The sequence below is a fragment of the Pisolithus orientalis genome (genome assembly GCF_024613125.1).
Source record: "Pisolithus orientalis strain OTSU chromosome Unknown F5J12scaffold_4, whole genome shotgun sequence".
NCBI lineage: Eukaryota > Fungi > Basidiomycota > Agaricomycetes > Boletales > Pisolithaceae > Pisolithus > Pisolithus orientalis.
This window is the reverse complement of record NW_026260785.1, coordinates 760,544-775,697: the sequence shown is the minus strand read 5'-3', so window position 1 is coordinate 775,697 and position 15,154 is coordinate 760,544. Positions and strand designations below refer to the sequence as shown.

The window sequence follows — 15,154 nt, the reverse complement described above, 5'->3', positions numbered from 1 at the left end:
CCTGAGTGACCCAGTGCAGTGCGCGCCCAGATGCATGACATTTCCAAAACGGGATACATACTTACTACGACTTGATGACGATACTCAATCAATTCATTGAACTCAATCCGCGCCTCGCAGCGGCTAAAGCTCATGTCCGAAACATGACCACATGAAGGCAGTTGTTCATACCCTCTCTTAGAACTCTTCCACATCTCGTGGGGCTCACCATGGACTCCTCCTGCAGCGACGAGCGAAAGCACGCAGAGCCATCGGATGTTCGGGATGTTGATGTCGCGGCAACCCTCAAACCAGTTCCCCTCTCTGATGAGGAGGCACGCTCTCTCAGGTCTACTCTTTGTCGAGTCTGAGTGATAACACCTAGACTAACCTTTCTACTGCAGGCGAAAGATTGACTGGCACATCATGCCGTTTATGTGTAGTACGTCTTTGCACCCCTTAACCCTTCCGCTTTGTAACGTCTAATTTTTCTCAGTCATGTACTTGTACGGATCTGGTCCGAAAATCAAAGGGCACGTTTTGACTGGTTAATAGGATCACTTTCATGGACAAGACCACCCTTGGCGAAGCTGCTGTACTCGGTATACTGTAAGGAGAGGGTTATTCCCGTTTATAATTTTGCCTCATGGATATTCGATCGCAGCGAGGATGCCGATTTGTCTGCCAATCAATACAATTGGTTGGGTACAATCTTCTACTTCAGCTACCTTGCGTTTCAATACCCCCAGAATCTGGCACTTCAACGCTTCCCCGTTGGCAAGTGGATGAGGTGCGCCCGCACTGTCGCACCGTGGCATTTATAGTGACCCCATTTTCGCCTCGACCCTTTCAGCATCAACATTTTGCTGTGGTCGGTCATCTTGTGTTGTCATGCCGCCTGTAAATCTTTCGGGGCTTTATTCGCTGTCCGCTTTCTACTTGGTATCTGTGAAGGCGCCATAACCCCTGGATTCATGATCGTGACCTCTATGTTCTACACGCGAGAGGAACAAACCCTGCGCGTCGGTTACTGGTGTAGGTTCACACTACCGAGTTTGTTGCAGTCACTTAACCACGCGGAGGTAGTTCTGATGAATGGCTTCGCTGTTATTATCCTTGGCTTCGTTAGCTTCGGCGTCCTTCACACCCATACACCCAATTTCATGCCATGGCAGTGGTAAGTAGGCATCACCTCTCAACCGCAACTTCAGTCACCGACATTATCACCAGGTTGATGATCATCACTGGTACCATCACATTGGTGACAGCTGTCCTCTTCTGGTAAGCCCGTGGAGTTCGGTGCAACACCGCCTGAGATGTGTGATATTTACATCCGCCATCACGTGAAGGTTCCTTTTCCCAGACTCTCCAACGTCGGCATGGTTCCTCAGCGCAAAGGAGCGCGCTCAGGCTGTGCAACGTATTCGGGTAAACCAGACCGGCATAGAGAATAAGCACTTCAAGTATCCGCAGTACGTCCGCGCGTGCCTTTCTTTACCAAGGACTGAGAACTTCTACGCCACAGATTTGTAGAGACAGTTAAGGATCCCAAAACATGGCTTCTAGTTTTCATTGCTGGTGCCTCGTGCGTTTTCCTAGTTTTCTTCGGCGGCGGCGGTCTGATCCTGGTCTTGTGGCTGCATAGAAACGTTGTCAACTCTGTAAGCATGGTGCATGCTCGTCATTGACCAACTTCTCACTTCAGGCGTTCTCCAATCAGCTTACTAATCAACGCCAGTTGATAGTATCTCAGTTCGGTTTCAGTGCTATTCAGACCACTCTTCTTGGTTGTGTGGATGGAGTAGTAGAAAGTTCGAGACCCGTTTTTCTTGCCCGCAGGGACACTAACGGAGTTGTCCGTAGTCCTGACCATCTGGCTCGGAGTCAGACTTGCTTCATCAGAGTATATTGGTCGCGCATATGCTGGTACGCTGATGTACCTCCCTGCGATTTTGGGTGCCATCCTTGTCAGCCTTCTTCCGTATTCAAACAAGGTTGGCCTGCTATTCTCTTATTGGATTTGCAGTGAGAAAATGTTCTCTTGTCCCCTATCTGCTGACGAGGCTCACTTCATTTTTTCGCTCATGAAATCATCAGTTTTTGCTATCGCTCCATTCACCATCTTTTTGGGATGGGTGGGTTCGATAACTTCGGGACATACCAAGCGTGAGCTAATCACACTTTACCATGCAAATCTGATTAACCTACCATTGCGCAGGGATCACGACTAACGCTATGGTGCTATGCGGCTACGCAACGGGAAACGCTGTCAGCCAGTTTATGTGGCAGGCTCAATATCAGCCAAGGTAAAATACTGAATTATGTGTAACCCCGGAATTAACCACATACATTACAGGAATCACATTCCATGGGCGGTCATTACTACTACCAACTTTTGCTCCGCATTGGGACTGCTTCTCTTGCGTCATATTCTCGCCGCTGATAATGCCAAACGTGAACTGGAGGGCAGGGATCCGGAGGTGGAATCGGTCCATGTTGTGCGTCTAGAGGATGGCGTAGAGGTGAAGGTCGATAGGACATTCCTCGACCTTACTGATAAGGAAAATCGCAACTTCCGTTACGTCCTGTGATCTCCTATCTGACATGGGGGCTAGCTGTACGCTTCATTCTTTAGAGAGACCACGACTCACTATGTTTTGTTCGTTCATTTTCATGCAGTATTGCCATTGTGTTTTGCAGCGCGTCAGCACTCTAGAGCAATAAAGTATGTGTCATCTTCAGGCGGCTGAGTCGAATGGATACCCTCAATCCAAGCGACGATCTCCGCTCTCCTCCCGTTATCTAGAGCTCTCAAACTATATGAGGGGTCAGGTAACCTTGCCTCACTCGCCCCAAAATCTGCTTGGTACAGAGAGCTGGTCGACGGCTCCATAAAGCCTGACCATCGAGATCCACTCCGTGACCGCTCCGAGTACTCGTAACTCGATGAGCTGATATCATCCGACAGAATAGAAAAGCTACTGCAACAGGATGCGGAGGACGTGCAAAATGTTAAGTGCCCGTCGCTCGAGTGATTTACCGTCTTGGGAGTGGACCCAACTCTAGAAAGAGAACGCCATTTATTCCTGCGGTGGTAAGCGGTTTCATCGTCTAGCCCTGCCATGCGAGGGAGAACGCTAGACCTGCACGAGGAGTACTCGGAGTCGCCTTCTGGTGATCCATCGGAAAGACGCACAGAAGTGTTGCTCGGCGTCTTGTAATGTGAAGAGCACCGTGAGTACTTCGAGGAAGATGATTTCACACTAGTAAATGCCTCGTCTCGGTAGGGCTCAGTCCCAAAAAGAAGCCGCCGTAAGTCACCTACGTGCCGTCGTAAAGCCACGAAAGCCAGAAGAACACGTAGACGGTCAGTTATTTGTCCGCAGGTAGCACTTCCTTGAGGGAAAAGTGGTGCACCAAAGGACAACTCGTCGACAAGATAAGACAAGTAACAATGCGGCGCATGTCTTCCACGGAACGGTATGTGTGCAACTATACGCACGTGGTCTGCATCGTGGATGACGCCAAATAGCACAAGCCATTCTGGGAGCACGTTTGCTTCCAAGTGAGATGTTGATATTGTCCAGCAAGCAATAAGGCTGCTCAGGTGCGGTCCCGCATGACTAGCCATGTCTTCTCGCAGACGCGCTGGTGAAGACTCCTGTAATCGCGTGTCCGCTTGGTGCCGCCAATAGGCGGGACCCTTCATCCATAACATTACGGATGGCCGAGTCGAGAGCGAGATATCGAGAGATTGACTCTCGAGGCTCCCGCTACGCGAAGGCGAGGAGAACAACATAAAATCTAGAGGCCGTGTGGTCGATACCCTAGGAGAATAGGTATGATTAGGATCCCTAGGAGGGACCTGTATTCAGAAAAGCGAAGTGCGGAACTTGGTGCAACAGAGTACCTCTCTAATTTGCATCCGGGTATGCTTGCAAACAAGCGAGCGATAGAAGTCGATACCTCGCTCTCTCTGCCGGTGTAGGCAAAAATCTCCGAGACAGCAGCGTCAAACGTCAATCCATCCGAGATCTCTGGAACTTCCGATTCGCTGGATTCGCATGATGGGGGCAGGCTCGGATCCATAGTCGGACTAACCCTGGGGTTCTCGCTGGATTGGGCTCTTGTGATTTCGCGGTTGTATAACAACCCTTGCAGGGGGCAATCCGTTACTTGCTCGTGGGCGCATTTCTCACCCTGCAAAGCCAGCAGTCTCTGTATGGGTGGACATAGTTAGTGCATGCAGCTGGCCTTTCCTGAAGTGAACCGACCAGCCAGCGAGCAGGTACTGCCGTTCGCAGATTTTCGAGTCGCCAGCGGCTGCGTAGACTGAGTACATACGCCGCGACGTGGTGAATCTCTACGAAGTATGTCTTCAGGGGGTCGAATTCGTCGATGTATGACCATTCGATGTTGGATGACATGTTAACTGGCCTAGTTAACGCCAGGGTCCAGATTTCCAGAGGAAAATAAGTATAGCAAATAACGGCCACGCTCACACGTGTTCGGTGATACTTGATGGCTAGAACGGAGTGATGCAGAAGTGACCGTTCCGGTGACTGGAAGGGTAGCGCCTGCCAGCATAGCTGCGTATTGTATACGTCAATAGAAGGCAGTAGGCACTCACAAAACTGAACATGCGAGTGCATTACATTTGTCCGGTCCCCTGCGATTAGTGACTTAGACGAGCCCTTGAGAAAGGCATCCGCACGCTGAACACGGTGTCTGAACTTGCGGTCAGGTTATCAGGCAAGTGTCCCACAGACATCCCCAGTGGGCTCGATACGGTCGTTAGCCCGTGAAAAATATGGTACATATCTCGATGACGGGATAGGCGCGGCACGAGATTGCTTCGTGTCAACGGTGCCAGCCATCGCCTAAAATAAATCCAGTTGAGTGACAAAATAAAGTTATGCAGGTATGCACTCGATAGCTTCACAACATGTTGGCTTTCACGCGGAGCACCCGGCAAGTTCTCAAGCAGTACAAAAATAATAGCCGTGGTTTTCAGCCGTCTCTTAGTTGTAGGTGACACTTGGCGCTACTGTCGGTGACGAACTCTTTGAGAACAATCTATCGAAATGTCGTGTATGCATCCACGAATCCAAGTTTCATTGAAACAGCAGGGAATTGGCCCAGATACTTGCAGGGGCACCATCCGAGCGGCCAGCGAACCGCTACACCTTTCGGATGCAAATACAGGCGAAAACATCTCCCACATGTTACAGAAAGGAAGCGACTTTCACGGGCTTACGCACAGCCGCTGAATTTCCTTCGAGGTAACGATATGTCGTACGGAACGGGACAAACGCGCCCTCCGATCGTGGGGCACCTGGACTCGATGCTTTGCGAGGCACGGCAATTGGACGTCCAAAGAAATCAACGGGGTCCTGAAGGGAACCGTACTATGTAAGGTTATATCGAGTGTCAGTATATGTAAACCTGCCTTGTCATCCATCAAGTCTGCTGGGCGATGACGTTTGTGAACAGGAAGTTGATCTTCGTCCAGTAGCGGCGGACCCTCTTTGCCGACGACTTCCGTATCAGCTATATCACCATCAGGTCGCTCCTCCAGCATCCTGCCGAGGCTATATGAGCAAAAGTTAACAGCCGGAGTGCTCAGCGAAACACGGACTTTTTGCTGGAGTGACCTCTCCCTCTGGAATTTCCGCTCTTCGGCGTGACATCGACTGGATGTACAGCGAGAGCAGCGTCAATCTAGCGAAGCGCTAAGTTTTACTTTACTAAAGAGAAGGAAGTAGACCAACCTCTGCGGCGATAAGATGTCGAACTGCGTATCTCGAAGTTGCAATGTCAGGTGCGCGTTTGCCATCGTAGGTGACGAACACATCCATTGGGCTGTACCCAAATCGTCAGCGAAGCGATTATTGCCAGGGAAATCGAACGACACGTACGGGTCGAGCCTGTACACCAGTTGTCCATCCTCTGCCCTTTCCTGAACGAAACGCAAACCCAAGGATATCATGATCTCCACAAGGCGAGAGACCAACGCACGCTCTGCGGGCTTGATAATCTGGCTATTGACCTATTCAAGTTATAAGCTACTTTCATTGAAATTTTATGCACCCTGATGATACACACTGGTCGCAAGGGAGGGGATATTATGCGGTTAATGTATGGTGCAAATTCAAGAGAGAGGGCCTGTCCCGTGATAAGGTGTCTGTAAGCACAGGGCGTCTTGCTGGAGTTGCGGATGCCATCAGCTAGTGATTTGTAAATCTCCTCATTAGCACGCGTGAGTCGTAGGTTCTATTCATACGCCCGTCAGCGCATTGGGTTGATGAAGTGGAGACCACTTACATCCCAATCGGATGTATCCCTCTCCACTCGCTGGCTCCGTTGTTCCCGACACAGGGGGTGGAAGGGTATTAGAAGATATGGGAGGTAGCCGTGCAGCTCGAATTCTCCTTCGGCATACATGGCCGACGACAGGGTATCAAACGCCACCAGCCACTCATTTACCTGCCGGTATCGCGACATATCCGCCTCGTGCCGACGATAGTGTGGATACTGAGCAAAACATCCTGAGTACAAATAAGATTGGCCGTGAGGAGGGGATTATGCACTACTAGACGTACCGTTTGCGACGCTGGCAGGGTTATTGAGGACCTCTATCGCCCGATTCAAGCGACTGACATAACGCGTCCCATCGTCTTCCCCTAATGCAAGGTCCTTTATTCGCCTCTCAGAAAGTGGTGCGAAGACCTCCTTGAGGACAGTAGTTGTAGTACTGTCTCCCTCCTTCATGCCCGCTGTAGCCCGTCGTATGAGTGGTTCTGTGACATCCTCATTCCTCGATTTGATGAACTGCGTATATAGTCGGTGGCAAATCCCAGAAAATGCGACGACGGCGACGGACCTGCAGTGTGTTCAGGCAGCCCCTCAAGTCTCCTTTTGCTATGCCGACGAGAACGCTTAAAGCTCTTGCGGTTACGTTCAACCCCTCGAGCTCACATATCTCGCGAAGTCGCCTAACAGTGTGAACGTCGGCTGGGCGCATGTACCGGATTTGCCGCGCGTGCGGGCGAAGCGCTGCTAATGCGTGAGAGTTTGGGTCGTTGCAAATGCAGATTATAGGCCGCAGAAGCGGACGGGAGTGGTTTTTACCTCGACTCTTTCCTAGGTAGACTCTAATGAACCAACGGAAAAAGTGTAGTACACAGCATACCCTTCTTGTTCGATTTATTAAAGGTGAGTGAAACCAGTTTCTGGACGAAGCCGCTTGACTTGCGGGCAACAATTTTAATGACAAGACATCAGTCTAAGAGTTGGCTTACATTGTCACCACCCCCGGTAGCACCATCAATTTCGTCAATGACCAGTAGAACCGGTTTTGAGCTTCCAACCTTGGACCCTGCCTCTAATGTAGGTCGTATTCGCTCGTCGATGATTTGGGCAGACCGAGCATCACTCCATAGGTCTCAGTATGGAAAGAGCACTAATGTTTCCAAGAACGTACCTTGCGTTGATTTCCATGACCTCGTAGCCCGCGTGTGCGGCAACGACGTGAGCTAGGGTAGTTTTGCCAAGCCCTGGAGGACCTGACAATAGTAACAACTGGAAATGGCACGCTTTCAACTCTGTGTGGCAATCGAAAAATAAAGATGCCGACCTTTTCTCTTGGCCGGCGATACTCGTCCTCAGCGTTATAATTATCTTCCTTCTCTCGGGCCCTCTTCTTCCGATGCTTGCCAAACACACACCAGTCCCATTGTTTTACCCATGCTAGAACTTCGCGGGCCACTCGTTCGTTCCCGAGGAGTTCAGTGAAACGCCGAGGTCGATATCGTTCTACCCATAAGGTATGTTCGCCATGCGTTTGCTCGTTAGGGCGCTCTTTTTCAGAGATACAGCTTCACATCAAAATTGTAATTAGAAGGAGAATTTATGAAGAAACTGGCAGCTTGCCTTGTGCTGGCTTTCATGGCACTGGAACTGGAGCATTCTTCCATGAGTCTATGTATCGGTATCTCCAACAGATTGCTTGCTTGCGGGGTGGGGGCGTTTGACTGCAATCAGGGAGTTAGCGAACAGACAAACCAGCTGAACTGGACACCAACAAACCTTGCGTAGTTCAACCACGCGGGGTTTACGCCTGATGTAGAGAGTTTTACCGTCATACGTCGTGGCTCGAAGAGAATTTCGAGCATGTGACAAGGCAGGTACCTCAAGCTCTTTCCTATTAGAGTTGAGAGCGAGGATAGCAGATATTGGTGGAAATGCATCATCTGTTGAAATCAGAAGACGAAGGCCAACGATTTGATGAACCTACCCTGGGATTCTGAGAGTAGGCCAGTTGGGTTGAAGGTGACCGTTGTAGAATCATCAAGACCACGTGCTTCATTGTAAACGTGATGATTGTCTAGAGGAGACGGGGGGTCTGGTCTGAAAACATTGCACGCCGACCCATTGGGAGAGAAGCTAGTTGTTTGTGGCTCTGGGTTTAGTGAAGTGGCCAGCAAGTCTTCAGGAAGTGGGGTATCAGCTGCTTTCGTGGATGGACCGAGCAGTCCGTTGGAAACAAATGATAATCCTTGCATGATTGCGATACGCTCGTAACCGCGTCTCGACGCGCGACGCGCTGCATGATTTATTACCTAAGCAATACGGCCGAAATCGGAAGGGTCGGAGGTTGGAGCTGAGTTTTAATCTCTTAGGCCGGATCGTGTTATTAGGCCGGGTATTTCTTCGACACAAAAATTCGTTTACCTCCGCAGGAGTCCTTCTTCCTTGCTCATCATGCTCACCGCCCGCGGCGTCACCCGCATCTCCAGGAGAGCGGCCAACAGCGTCAAGAACTCTAACAGGTTCTTACAGACTGCAGCACCCCTGCTGTCCCGTGTTGCCGTTCCTTCTGCCGCATCAAAACAACCTGCCGCCCGTCCTTCTCGCGTCTCCGCATCCCAGCCAGGTCAGTAGAGCTTTTGTGCACTACCTCGGTTCACTCTAACCAAGTTTCTCTTTTTTCTCCGGTTGGTGTGGGTGATTTCGGAAACAGCGCGCTGCTATGCAACGGAGGCCAAGGGCACTATTGGTTCGGTGAAGACAGTCATTGGTGCCGTCGTCGACGTGCAGTTTGAGACCGACGTTCTTCCTCCCATTCTGAACGCCCTCGAAGTTCAGGACTTCCACGGCGGTCGTCTTGTCCTCGAGGTTGCATCTCACCTTGGTGAGAACACCGTTCGTACCATTGCCATGGACGGTACCGAGGGTTTGGTCCGTGGTCAGAAGGTGGTTGACACCGGTGCACCTATACAAATCCCCGTCGGCAAAGCCACGCTGGGTCGTATCATGAACGTCATTGGCGAGCCGATTGACGAGCGTGGGCCAATCAAAGGTGTCAAGCTTTCTCCCATCCATGCCGATCCCCCTGCGTTCGTAGACCAGTCAACGACTGCGGAGGTTCTCGAAACCGGTATCAAGGTCGTCGACCTCTTGGCTCCTTACGCTCGTGGTGGAAAAATCGGTCTCTTCGGTGGTGCAGGTGTCGGAAAAACCGTCTTGATCCAGGAACTCATCAACAACGTTGCCAAGGCTCACGGTGGTTTCTCCATCTTCTGTGGTTTGTTTCTTTCTTTTTTTTTTCCCTACCGGGTATATGCATGCAACCTTACGCTTTCTTCTCCGTAGGTGTTGGCGAACGCACTCGTGAGGGAAATGACTTGTACCATGAAATGATCGAAACTGGTGTCATCAACTTGGAGGGCGACTCCAAGGTCGCTTTGGTTTTCGGTCAGATGAACGAGCCTCCGGGTGCTCGTGCCCGTGTTGCCTTGACTGGTCTTACCATTGCCGAGTACTTCCGTGACGAGGAGGGTCAGGATGTGCTTCTTTTCATCGACAACATCTTCCGCTTCACCCAGGCTGGTTCCGAGGTGTCCGCCTTGCTTGGTCGTATCCCCTCTGCTGTCGGTTACCAACCGACGCTCTCAACAGATATGGGTGGCATGTACGTTCAATCTTAGTCTTGTGTCTGGTTTTTGCTCAATTTATACAAGGCAAGAGCGCATTACCACGACCAAGAAGGGATCCATCACTTCAGTGCAAGCAGTTTACGTACCAGCTGATGATTTGACGGATCCTGCCCCTGCCACCACATTCGCACACTTGGACGCCACCACCGTGTTATCCCGTAGTATTGCCGAACTTGGTATTTACCCTGCTGTGGACCCCCTTGACTCCAAGTCTCGTATGCTCGACCCTCGTATTGTCGGCCACGAGCATTACGAGGTTGCTACTGCAGTCCAGAAGATTCTTCAGGATTACAAGTCTCTCCAGGATATCATCGCCATCTTGGGTATGGATGAGTTGTCGGAAGAAGATAAGTTGACTGTACGTATGGTCGTGCTCTAGTCAGAGTTGAGTGATTGACTTCCCGCCTTGCAGGTGGAGCGTGCTCGTAAAATTCAGCGTTTCATGTCTCAGCCCTTCCAAGTTGCTCAGGTCTTCACTGGTTACGAGGGCAAGCTTGTCCCTCTGAAGGATACCGTCCGGTCATTCAAGGAGATCCTATCTGGCACACACGACAACCTCCCCGAGGCCGCTTTCTACATGGTGAGTTGTTCTTATAATGGGAGCGAACGTTGACTTAAGATGTGATTTAGGCTGGTACGATTGAAGATGTCAAGGCAAAGGCTGAACAACTTGCAAAAGAGATGGGTGGCAACTGAACGTGCCTTTAGACACCTGGTATCCTACTGTCTTTCTCCGTATTACCCACCGCAATGTTAGAGTAGAACAAGCAAAAACAGCCTTCTGTGCCGAACAATCAGGCATTACGCAATGATGAGGGACTAAGGAAAATCCACCCAGCAAGGCGCTATAGCCAAGTGGTTACGGCGACAGATTAGAAATCTGTTCCTCTTTGAGGGCGCAGGTTCGAATCCTGCTGGCGTCGGCTCTTTTTTTTCCCACTGCAGCTTTGCAGTGGCACGTGGATGCAGTTCTGCGACTTTCCCCTGACTGGCGTCACTGGGCAACTTTTGGCGTACCCATCACAACACCTGGCATCAACCACCTCCCAACAATGATGCCGACTGTCGACGATGTCGAACAGTACTTTGAAACTGTCGAACGCTTAGTTTCTGATTCCCTGACTACTGCTTCCCTTGATCTTCCAAACATTCGTGAGGCCATAAACAGGCTCTGGGTGGACATCACTCGCTACGGGCCACCCTTTCCCGAGATTCATGCAGGTCGCCTCGGTCCATTTGAGCTTCCAGCTCCTCCTCCTCCTCCGCCCCCGCCCCCGAAGTCTCTTATCGAAAAGACTGGAGACTGGCTGAAAGATCATCCTTGGATTGTCTCGGGCCTTGTACTCTCTACCCTCGGCATCAGTTTGGTGGCGGGATGCCGCGTTATTTCAGCCAAACACACCTTCAGGAGACGCATTAAACCAACTACTACGGTATCCGAGAAACGGCAGGTTGTCGGTGCGCCTTCATAATATACGTCATATGAACCTCTGATGCGACCGTGTTGTACAGTGGTTCTGGGCAGCGATCATCCACTAGCACTGCCCCTGATCCTGGAGCTCGAGAAGAAGGGTTACATCGTCATTGCGAGCGTCTCATCTGCCGAGGCTGTTGGCCCCTTGGAGGCCCGGGGTCATGGCTTCGTTCGCGCCCTCGTTCTTGATCCAAACGAAGTGCGTATCCACTTCGTCTTGCTTTTTCATATCGCTGAATTATCTGCCAGCCTACTACCATACCAGTATTCCTTCGCTCACTCGGGTCCACCTTATCACGCCGCTTCCCCATCTCAGCTGCTGGAGATCCGTATCTTCCCAGCCCGAGCCATCCCTTACTGCACTCCGTCATATCATTGTTAACTATGTCAGCTTCGTCCACAAGTTGTGGCCCTGCCCCGCTAGAGCAAGTTTCTCTACATGACACGTACCTACCTTATCTCCTTTCGACGCACATTGCACCACTTCAAACACTTCAGGCACTTCTACCATTGCTTCGTGCGGACGCACAACGCACACATGCTTCCAGGTCAATCATTATCTGTTTACCAGCTGTAGATGCACGGATTGGCCTGCCATTTAGCAGTGTCCGTGCCATGAGCGCTGCTGCCACCGTCCGCGCTGCCGATGTCCTACGGCGGGAAATCTCAGCTGCCCAAGGCATGGGCAGAATCCGTGTTGTTACCGTCGATGTTGGCGCTGTCGGACAGACCCCTGATGAATCTACGACTCCACCAACTACCGACGATTGGACGCCTTCGGAGAAAGCGACTTATGGTGCGGCACTCTACGCGTTGAGTGAGACTGCCAAAACAAGGACCCCGGAAGACGTTTCGAAGTTCGTAGACAGTATCATCGGAGTTGTGAGCTCTGGAACAAAGACCACCGGCGCTAGCAGGGCCGTCTACGGTGTGGGTGTTGGCTTGGCGTACGAGAAACTCAAGGATTGGATCCGTGGTAATCGCTTTTCAATTGGCGCAGGAGGTCAGCTGCACCGTTCTTAAGGACTTCGCAGTCATACTTACCACTTCTTTTTCAGCTGGAACCTATACGTTTGCATCGTTCCTTCCAACCAGGCTACTGGATTGTCTTCTCGGTCTTCCTCACATTCTTGTTGGCATTCGAAATGGCCTTTTGCCTTCCCACCTTCCCGCGAATGTTACTTCTCCGGCTGCCGATGTAGTGAAGACCGCATCTGCTAATGTTTCTGCTCCGCCGGACCCACGCTTGCCCTTGACCATATCCCCGCAGTATTCCAGAACGGAAACCGCCGTACAACGTGGCGGCGATGAACACGAGACAGCGTCGAACGCAGACTCGGAAAGCGTTGGGACCGACACTGAAAGCTCCAGTGTAGAAAGCAGCTGGATTAGCTTGGGGCCTGGCGAATCTTCTTCCTGATGTTGCCTTTTTTTTTCGATGACTTGTTCGCCTTTGGCATCTGCAAGACTACAAAAGAAATTTTCTTTGCGAGTTGTGGTGTCTGCACTGTCGCGTGGCCGGTTGGTAGTGATACTGTCGCTTGTAGCTGGTTTATCATTCTATCGCTGTATCTTGTATGTTGTGTAGCAGCACATTGATTTGACTTCGGAAGGTAGCTGCCAAAAGTCTGTGGTTTCTCCATTTCCGACCTCCATCAAATGGGTGAGTACTTGAACGACCCAAATTCTGAAGTACCGCGTGGGTATTGAGAAATCTGTAGGTCTTTCATTTTGGCTAGTCCCCCCGCCATGCCAGGCTACCCTTCTGCAGTCCATAATGCCGCAGCAGCCGCAAGGGAGTTTACTCGAACCGGACAGGGGAGGTTCAGGAACCCTCTCATCGAGTTCGTACCCCAAGGTTTTTCCTCACATCACCGTCGCTTCCGTTCGAAGCATTGGGAATAAACTACCGGGTTGCCTACTAGCCAACCTTGCCAAAGATCGTCGGTCAATTCGCGTCAATTTTCAATCTCTTTTAGTCAGCGACCATTACTTCCGTTCACTATTCATTTCTTTACTTCCGACAACGGATCTCCTAGCTCTGCGTGACGAGATCAAGGAAACTCTTTCACATCTGTCTCCCCGGTTTGCTCCTATGTTCCCACACCTCTCCCTTGCCTACATCGCAGATAGAGACGCGGAAGCGGGTGAACGTCATCGGGCTGCACAGTCATTGAGAGACAGGGGTGTTGTCATTGAAGATAAGGACCGCCACACAGTTTCACTGCGATGCGGTGATGTGTGTATGTCAGGCGTTGATCTCGCGGAGATCTGGCTCGTTGAATGTGATGGTCCTGTTGAGGAGTGGAGTGTTTGGGACAAAGTATCGCTCAGGAGCGTCTGACGGTCATCTGAAGAATGGTACACTTGGGGCGTCCTAGCCTGCGAGAAATACATACGGTAGCTACAGAGCAAAACTTGAAGAGAAAGAAAGGGATAGTCAACGTGACATATGCATCAGTCACAGAGTAGGATTATAGTAGTAAAAAAAATGAGCGCGATCAGCAAGATAAAACATATTACAGAACGGATATGGAGATTGCGCTGGTTGTCTAACCTCAACACATTACTCCTCCTGTCAGAATCGTTGCAAAAGACCTTGTAGCGGTTGTTGACAACGCCCCACTCGATGTTTCCAATCGCCCAGTCTATCAAACCATCCCCGTACGCAGACAAGAATTTGTCCATTTCGGTACCAAAAGAGGGGATCCTGCCTCTGCATGCGTGAAAATCGTCCAGGGCTGCCTCGAAAAGATCCCCTGCGTAATTAATGGTCCCCTGTAAATCAAGGTGTGAAGTGTCTGGGTCTTTCAATATGACCGTTATGATATTGTTGAGGGCACCATTATCACCCTGTTCCTTCTTAGAAGAGTAAATGTCCTATGACCCGCCGCTGATTCAGGCTTGTTGCAATGACTCGGAAACGGTTCACTTACGTTAGCAATGTAAACCATATCTAAAGCGGCATTCTCCATGCCCATGACAGCATCGTTTTCAAGTACACTGTCCGGGATATACAAACGACGGGCTGACCGCATCAAGACGAGGCACGGCCGAACACCAATCGTTTCGCGCCGAGTGATCATATAAGAGTGAAGATTGCGTGTTGCATGCAAACCTTTGAACATCTCACGGTCCAAAGCTTCGCGAACGGTGTTCCTAGCGAAATCAACATTCGTGGAAATGAATTGCGGCCAGTGAAATGGATCAACTGCAGACTTGAGTCGGGTCATCATCTCCCTAAGTATGTTGGTCAGAGCCTGCACGGGATTTTTAGGAAGAAGACTGACTTGCTCATAAGCTTAATAAACGGGTGACGAGTGCTCGTCTCCGGCTGGCCACCCTTCAGGGTCTGCATCCATATCTCTGAGTTTTTCAGAGCCTTTGAACTTGAATAAGCGGTCACTGTATACGAAGTTGAATGAGGGTCTGGACAAGTCAGAAAAGAGGTCAAAATCGCACGTCATTTCTTCCAGCATGAAAGAAGCAGTCATGTAATCGAGAACTGGCTCGTAATTCATGTTCCGTTGCAAGCGGATAGGTCAGAGCGGCGAGGAGAGGGAATCTCTGTATTGTAGACTTCCTAGAAGGTGGATAAGGAAGAGGTATCGAAATTGAAATCTACGCTCGAGGACGTACGATCGAGAAATAGTATCCTAGTGTGTCTTTCCACCCATTCGCTATAAACCTTGGTACGCTCCCT

At 50.6% G+C, this 15,154-nt stretch overlaps 7 protein-coding genes and 1 non-coding gene across 8 annotated transcripts; 5 read left to right on the top strand and 3 right to left on the bottom strand.

Moving 5' to 3' along the window:
• Positions 1 to 95: 95 nt before the first annotated feature.
• Positions 96 to 2,843, top strand: F5J12DRAFT_383139 (major facilitator superfamily domain-containing protein). The gene is made up of 16 exons (XM_051739145.1): positions 96 to 328; positions 384 to 421; positions 476 to 485; positions 535 to 588; positions 644 to 769; positions 833 to 1,014; positions 1,066 to 1,156; positions 1,210 to 1,260; positions 1,329 to 1,451; positions 1,505 to 1,564; positions 1,625 to 1,640; positions 1,700 to 1,790; positions 1,843 to 2,004; positions 2,077 to 2,145; positions 2,198 to 2,285; positions 2,336 to 2,843. Exons 1-16 carry the CDS (start codon positions 210 to 212, stop codon positions 2,568 to 2,570), a joined length of 1,515 nt encoding a protein of 504 aa, XP_051603554.1. The 5' UTR covers positions 96 to 209; the 3' UTR covers positions 2,571 to 2,843.
• Positions 2,844 to 2,869: 26 nt separating this feature from the next.
• On the bottom strand, positions 2,870 to 4,879 carry F5J12DRAFT_383229 (uncharacterized protein). Its single transcript, XM_051739146.1, has 5 exons — positions 4,694 to 4,879; positions 4,254 to 4,613; positions 3,890 to 4,197; positions 3,176 to 3,833; positions 2,870 to 3,122 (listed from the first exon to the last, which is right to left on the bottom strand). The coding sequence occupies exons 1-5, from the start codon at positions 4,796 to 4,798 to the stop codon at positions 3,117 to 3,119; spliced, it is 1,437 nt and encodes a 478-aa protein (XP_051603553.1). The 5' UTR covers positions 4,799 to 4,879; the 3' UTR covers positions 2,870 to 3,116.
• A 24-nt stretch (positions 4,880 to 4,903) lies between these two features.
• F5J12DRAFT_805857 (P-loop containing nucleoside triphosphate hydrolase protein) lies at positions 4,904 to 8,567 on the bottom strand. Its single transcript, XM_051744572.1, has 16 exons — positions 8,276 to 8,567; positions 8,068 to 8,231; positions 7,912 to 8,012; positions 7,616 to 7,856; positions 7,463 to 7,560; positions 7,281 to 7,413; positions 7,172 to 7,229; positions 6,863 to 7,122; positions 6,582 to 6,810; positions 6,304 to 6,527; positions 6,085 to 6,252; positions 5,898 to 6,028; positions 5,751 to 5,841; positions 5,618 to 5,700; positions 5,429 to 5,561; positions 4,904 to 5,372 (listed from the first exon to the last, which is right to left on the bottom strand). The coding sequence occupies exons 1-16, from the start codon at positions 8,541 to 8,543 to the stop codon at positions 5,205 to 5,207; spliced, it is 2,550 nt and encodes an 849-aa protein (XP_051603552.1). The 5' UTR covers positions 8,544 to 8,567; the 3' UTR covers positions 4,904 to 5,204.
• Positions 8,568 to 8,669: 102 nt separating this feature from the next.
• On the top strand, positions 8,670 to 10,783 carry F5J12DRAFT_805853 (ATP synthase F1 beta subunit). Its single transcript, XM_051744571.1, has 6 exons — positions 8,670 to 8,914; positions 9,002 to 9,565; positions 9,634 to 9,952; positions 10,002 to 10,335; positions 10,390 to 10,557; positions 10,608 to 10,783. Exons 1-6 carry the CDS (start codon positions 8,743 to 8,745, stop codon positions 10,671 to 10,673), a joined length of 1,623 nt encoding a protein of 540 aa, XP_051603551.1. The 5' UTR covers positions 8,670 to 8,742; the 3' UTR covers positions 10,674 to 10,783.
• Positions 10,784 to 10,818: 35 nt separating this feature from the next.
• On the top strand, positions 10,819 to 10,900 carry F5J12DRAFT_t51. The gene has a single exon. It is a non-coding gene; the product is annotated as a tRNA-Ser (tRNA).
• A 41-nt stretch (positions 10,901 to 10,941) lies between these two features.
• F5J12DRAFT_383037 (uncharacterized protein) lies at positions 10,942 to 12,991 on the top strand. Its single transcript, XM_051739142.1, has 4 exons — positions 10,942 to 11,435; positions 11,490 to 11,650; positions 11,701 to 12,454; positions 12,510 to 12,991. Exons 1-4 carry the CDS (start codon positions 11,030 to 11,032, stop codon positions 12,869 to 12,871), a joined length of 1,683 nt encoding a protein of 560 aa, XP_051603550.1. The 5' UTR covers positions 10,942 to 11,029; the 3' UTR covers positions 12,872 to 12,991.
• On the top strand, positions 12,992 to 13,852 carry F5J12DRAFT_383038 (uncharacterized protein). The gene is made up of 2 exons (XM_051739143.1): positions 12,992 to 13,114; positions 13,173 to 13,852. The coding sequence occupies exons 1-2, from the start codon at positions 13,111 to 13,113 to the stop codon at positions 13,793 to 13,795; spliced, it is 627 nt and encodes a 208-aa protein (XP_051603549.1). The 5' UTR covers positions 12,992 to 13,110; the 3' UTR covers positions 13,796 to 13,852.
• F5J12DRAFT_383093 (putative terpene cyclase) lies at positions 13,852 to 15,013 on the bottom strand. The gene is made up of 4 exons (XM_051739144.1): positions 14,914 to 15,013; positions 14,742 to 14,856; positions 14,388 to 14,691; positions 13,852 to 14,331 (listed from the first exon to the last, which is right to left on the bottom strand). The coding sequence occupies exons 2-4, from the start codon at positions 14,807 to 14,809 to the stop codon at positions 13,909 to 13,911; spliced, it is 795 nt and encodes a 264-aa protein (XP_051603548.1). The 5' UTR covers positions 14,810 to 14,856; positions 14,914 to 15,013; the 3' UTR covers positions 13,852 to 13,908.
• Positions 15,014 to 15,154: the final 141 nt, after the last annotated feature.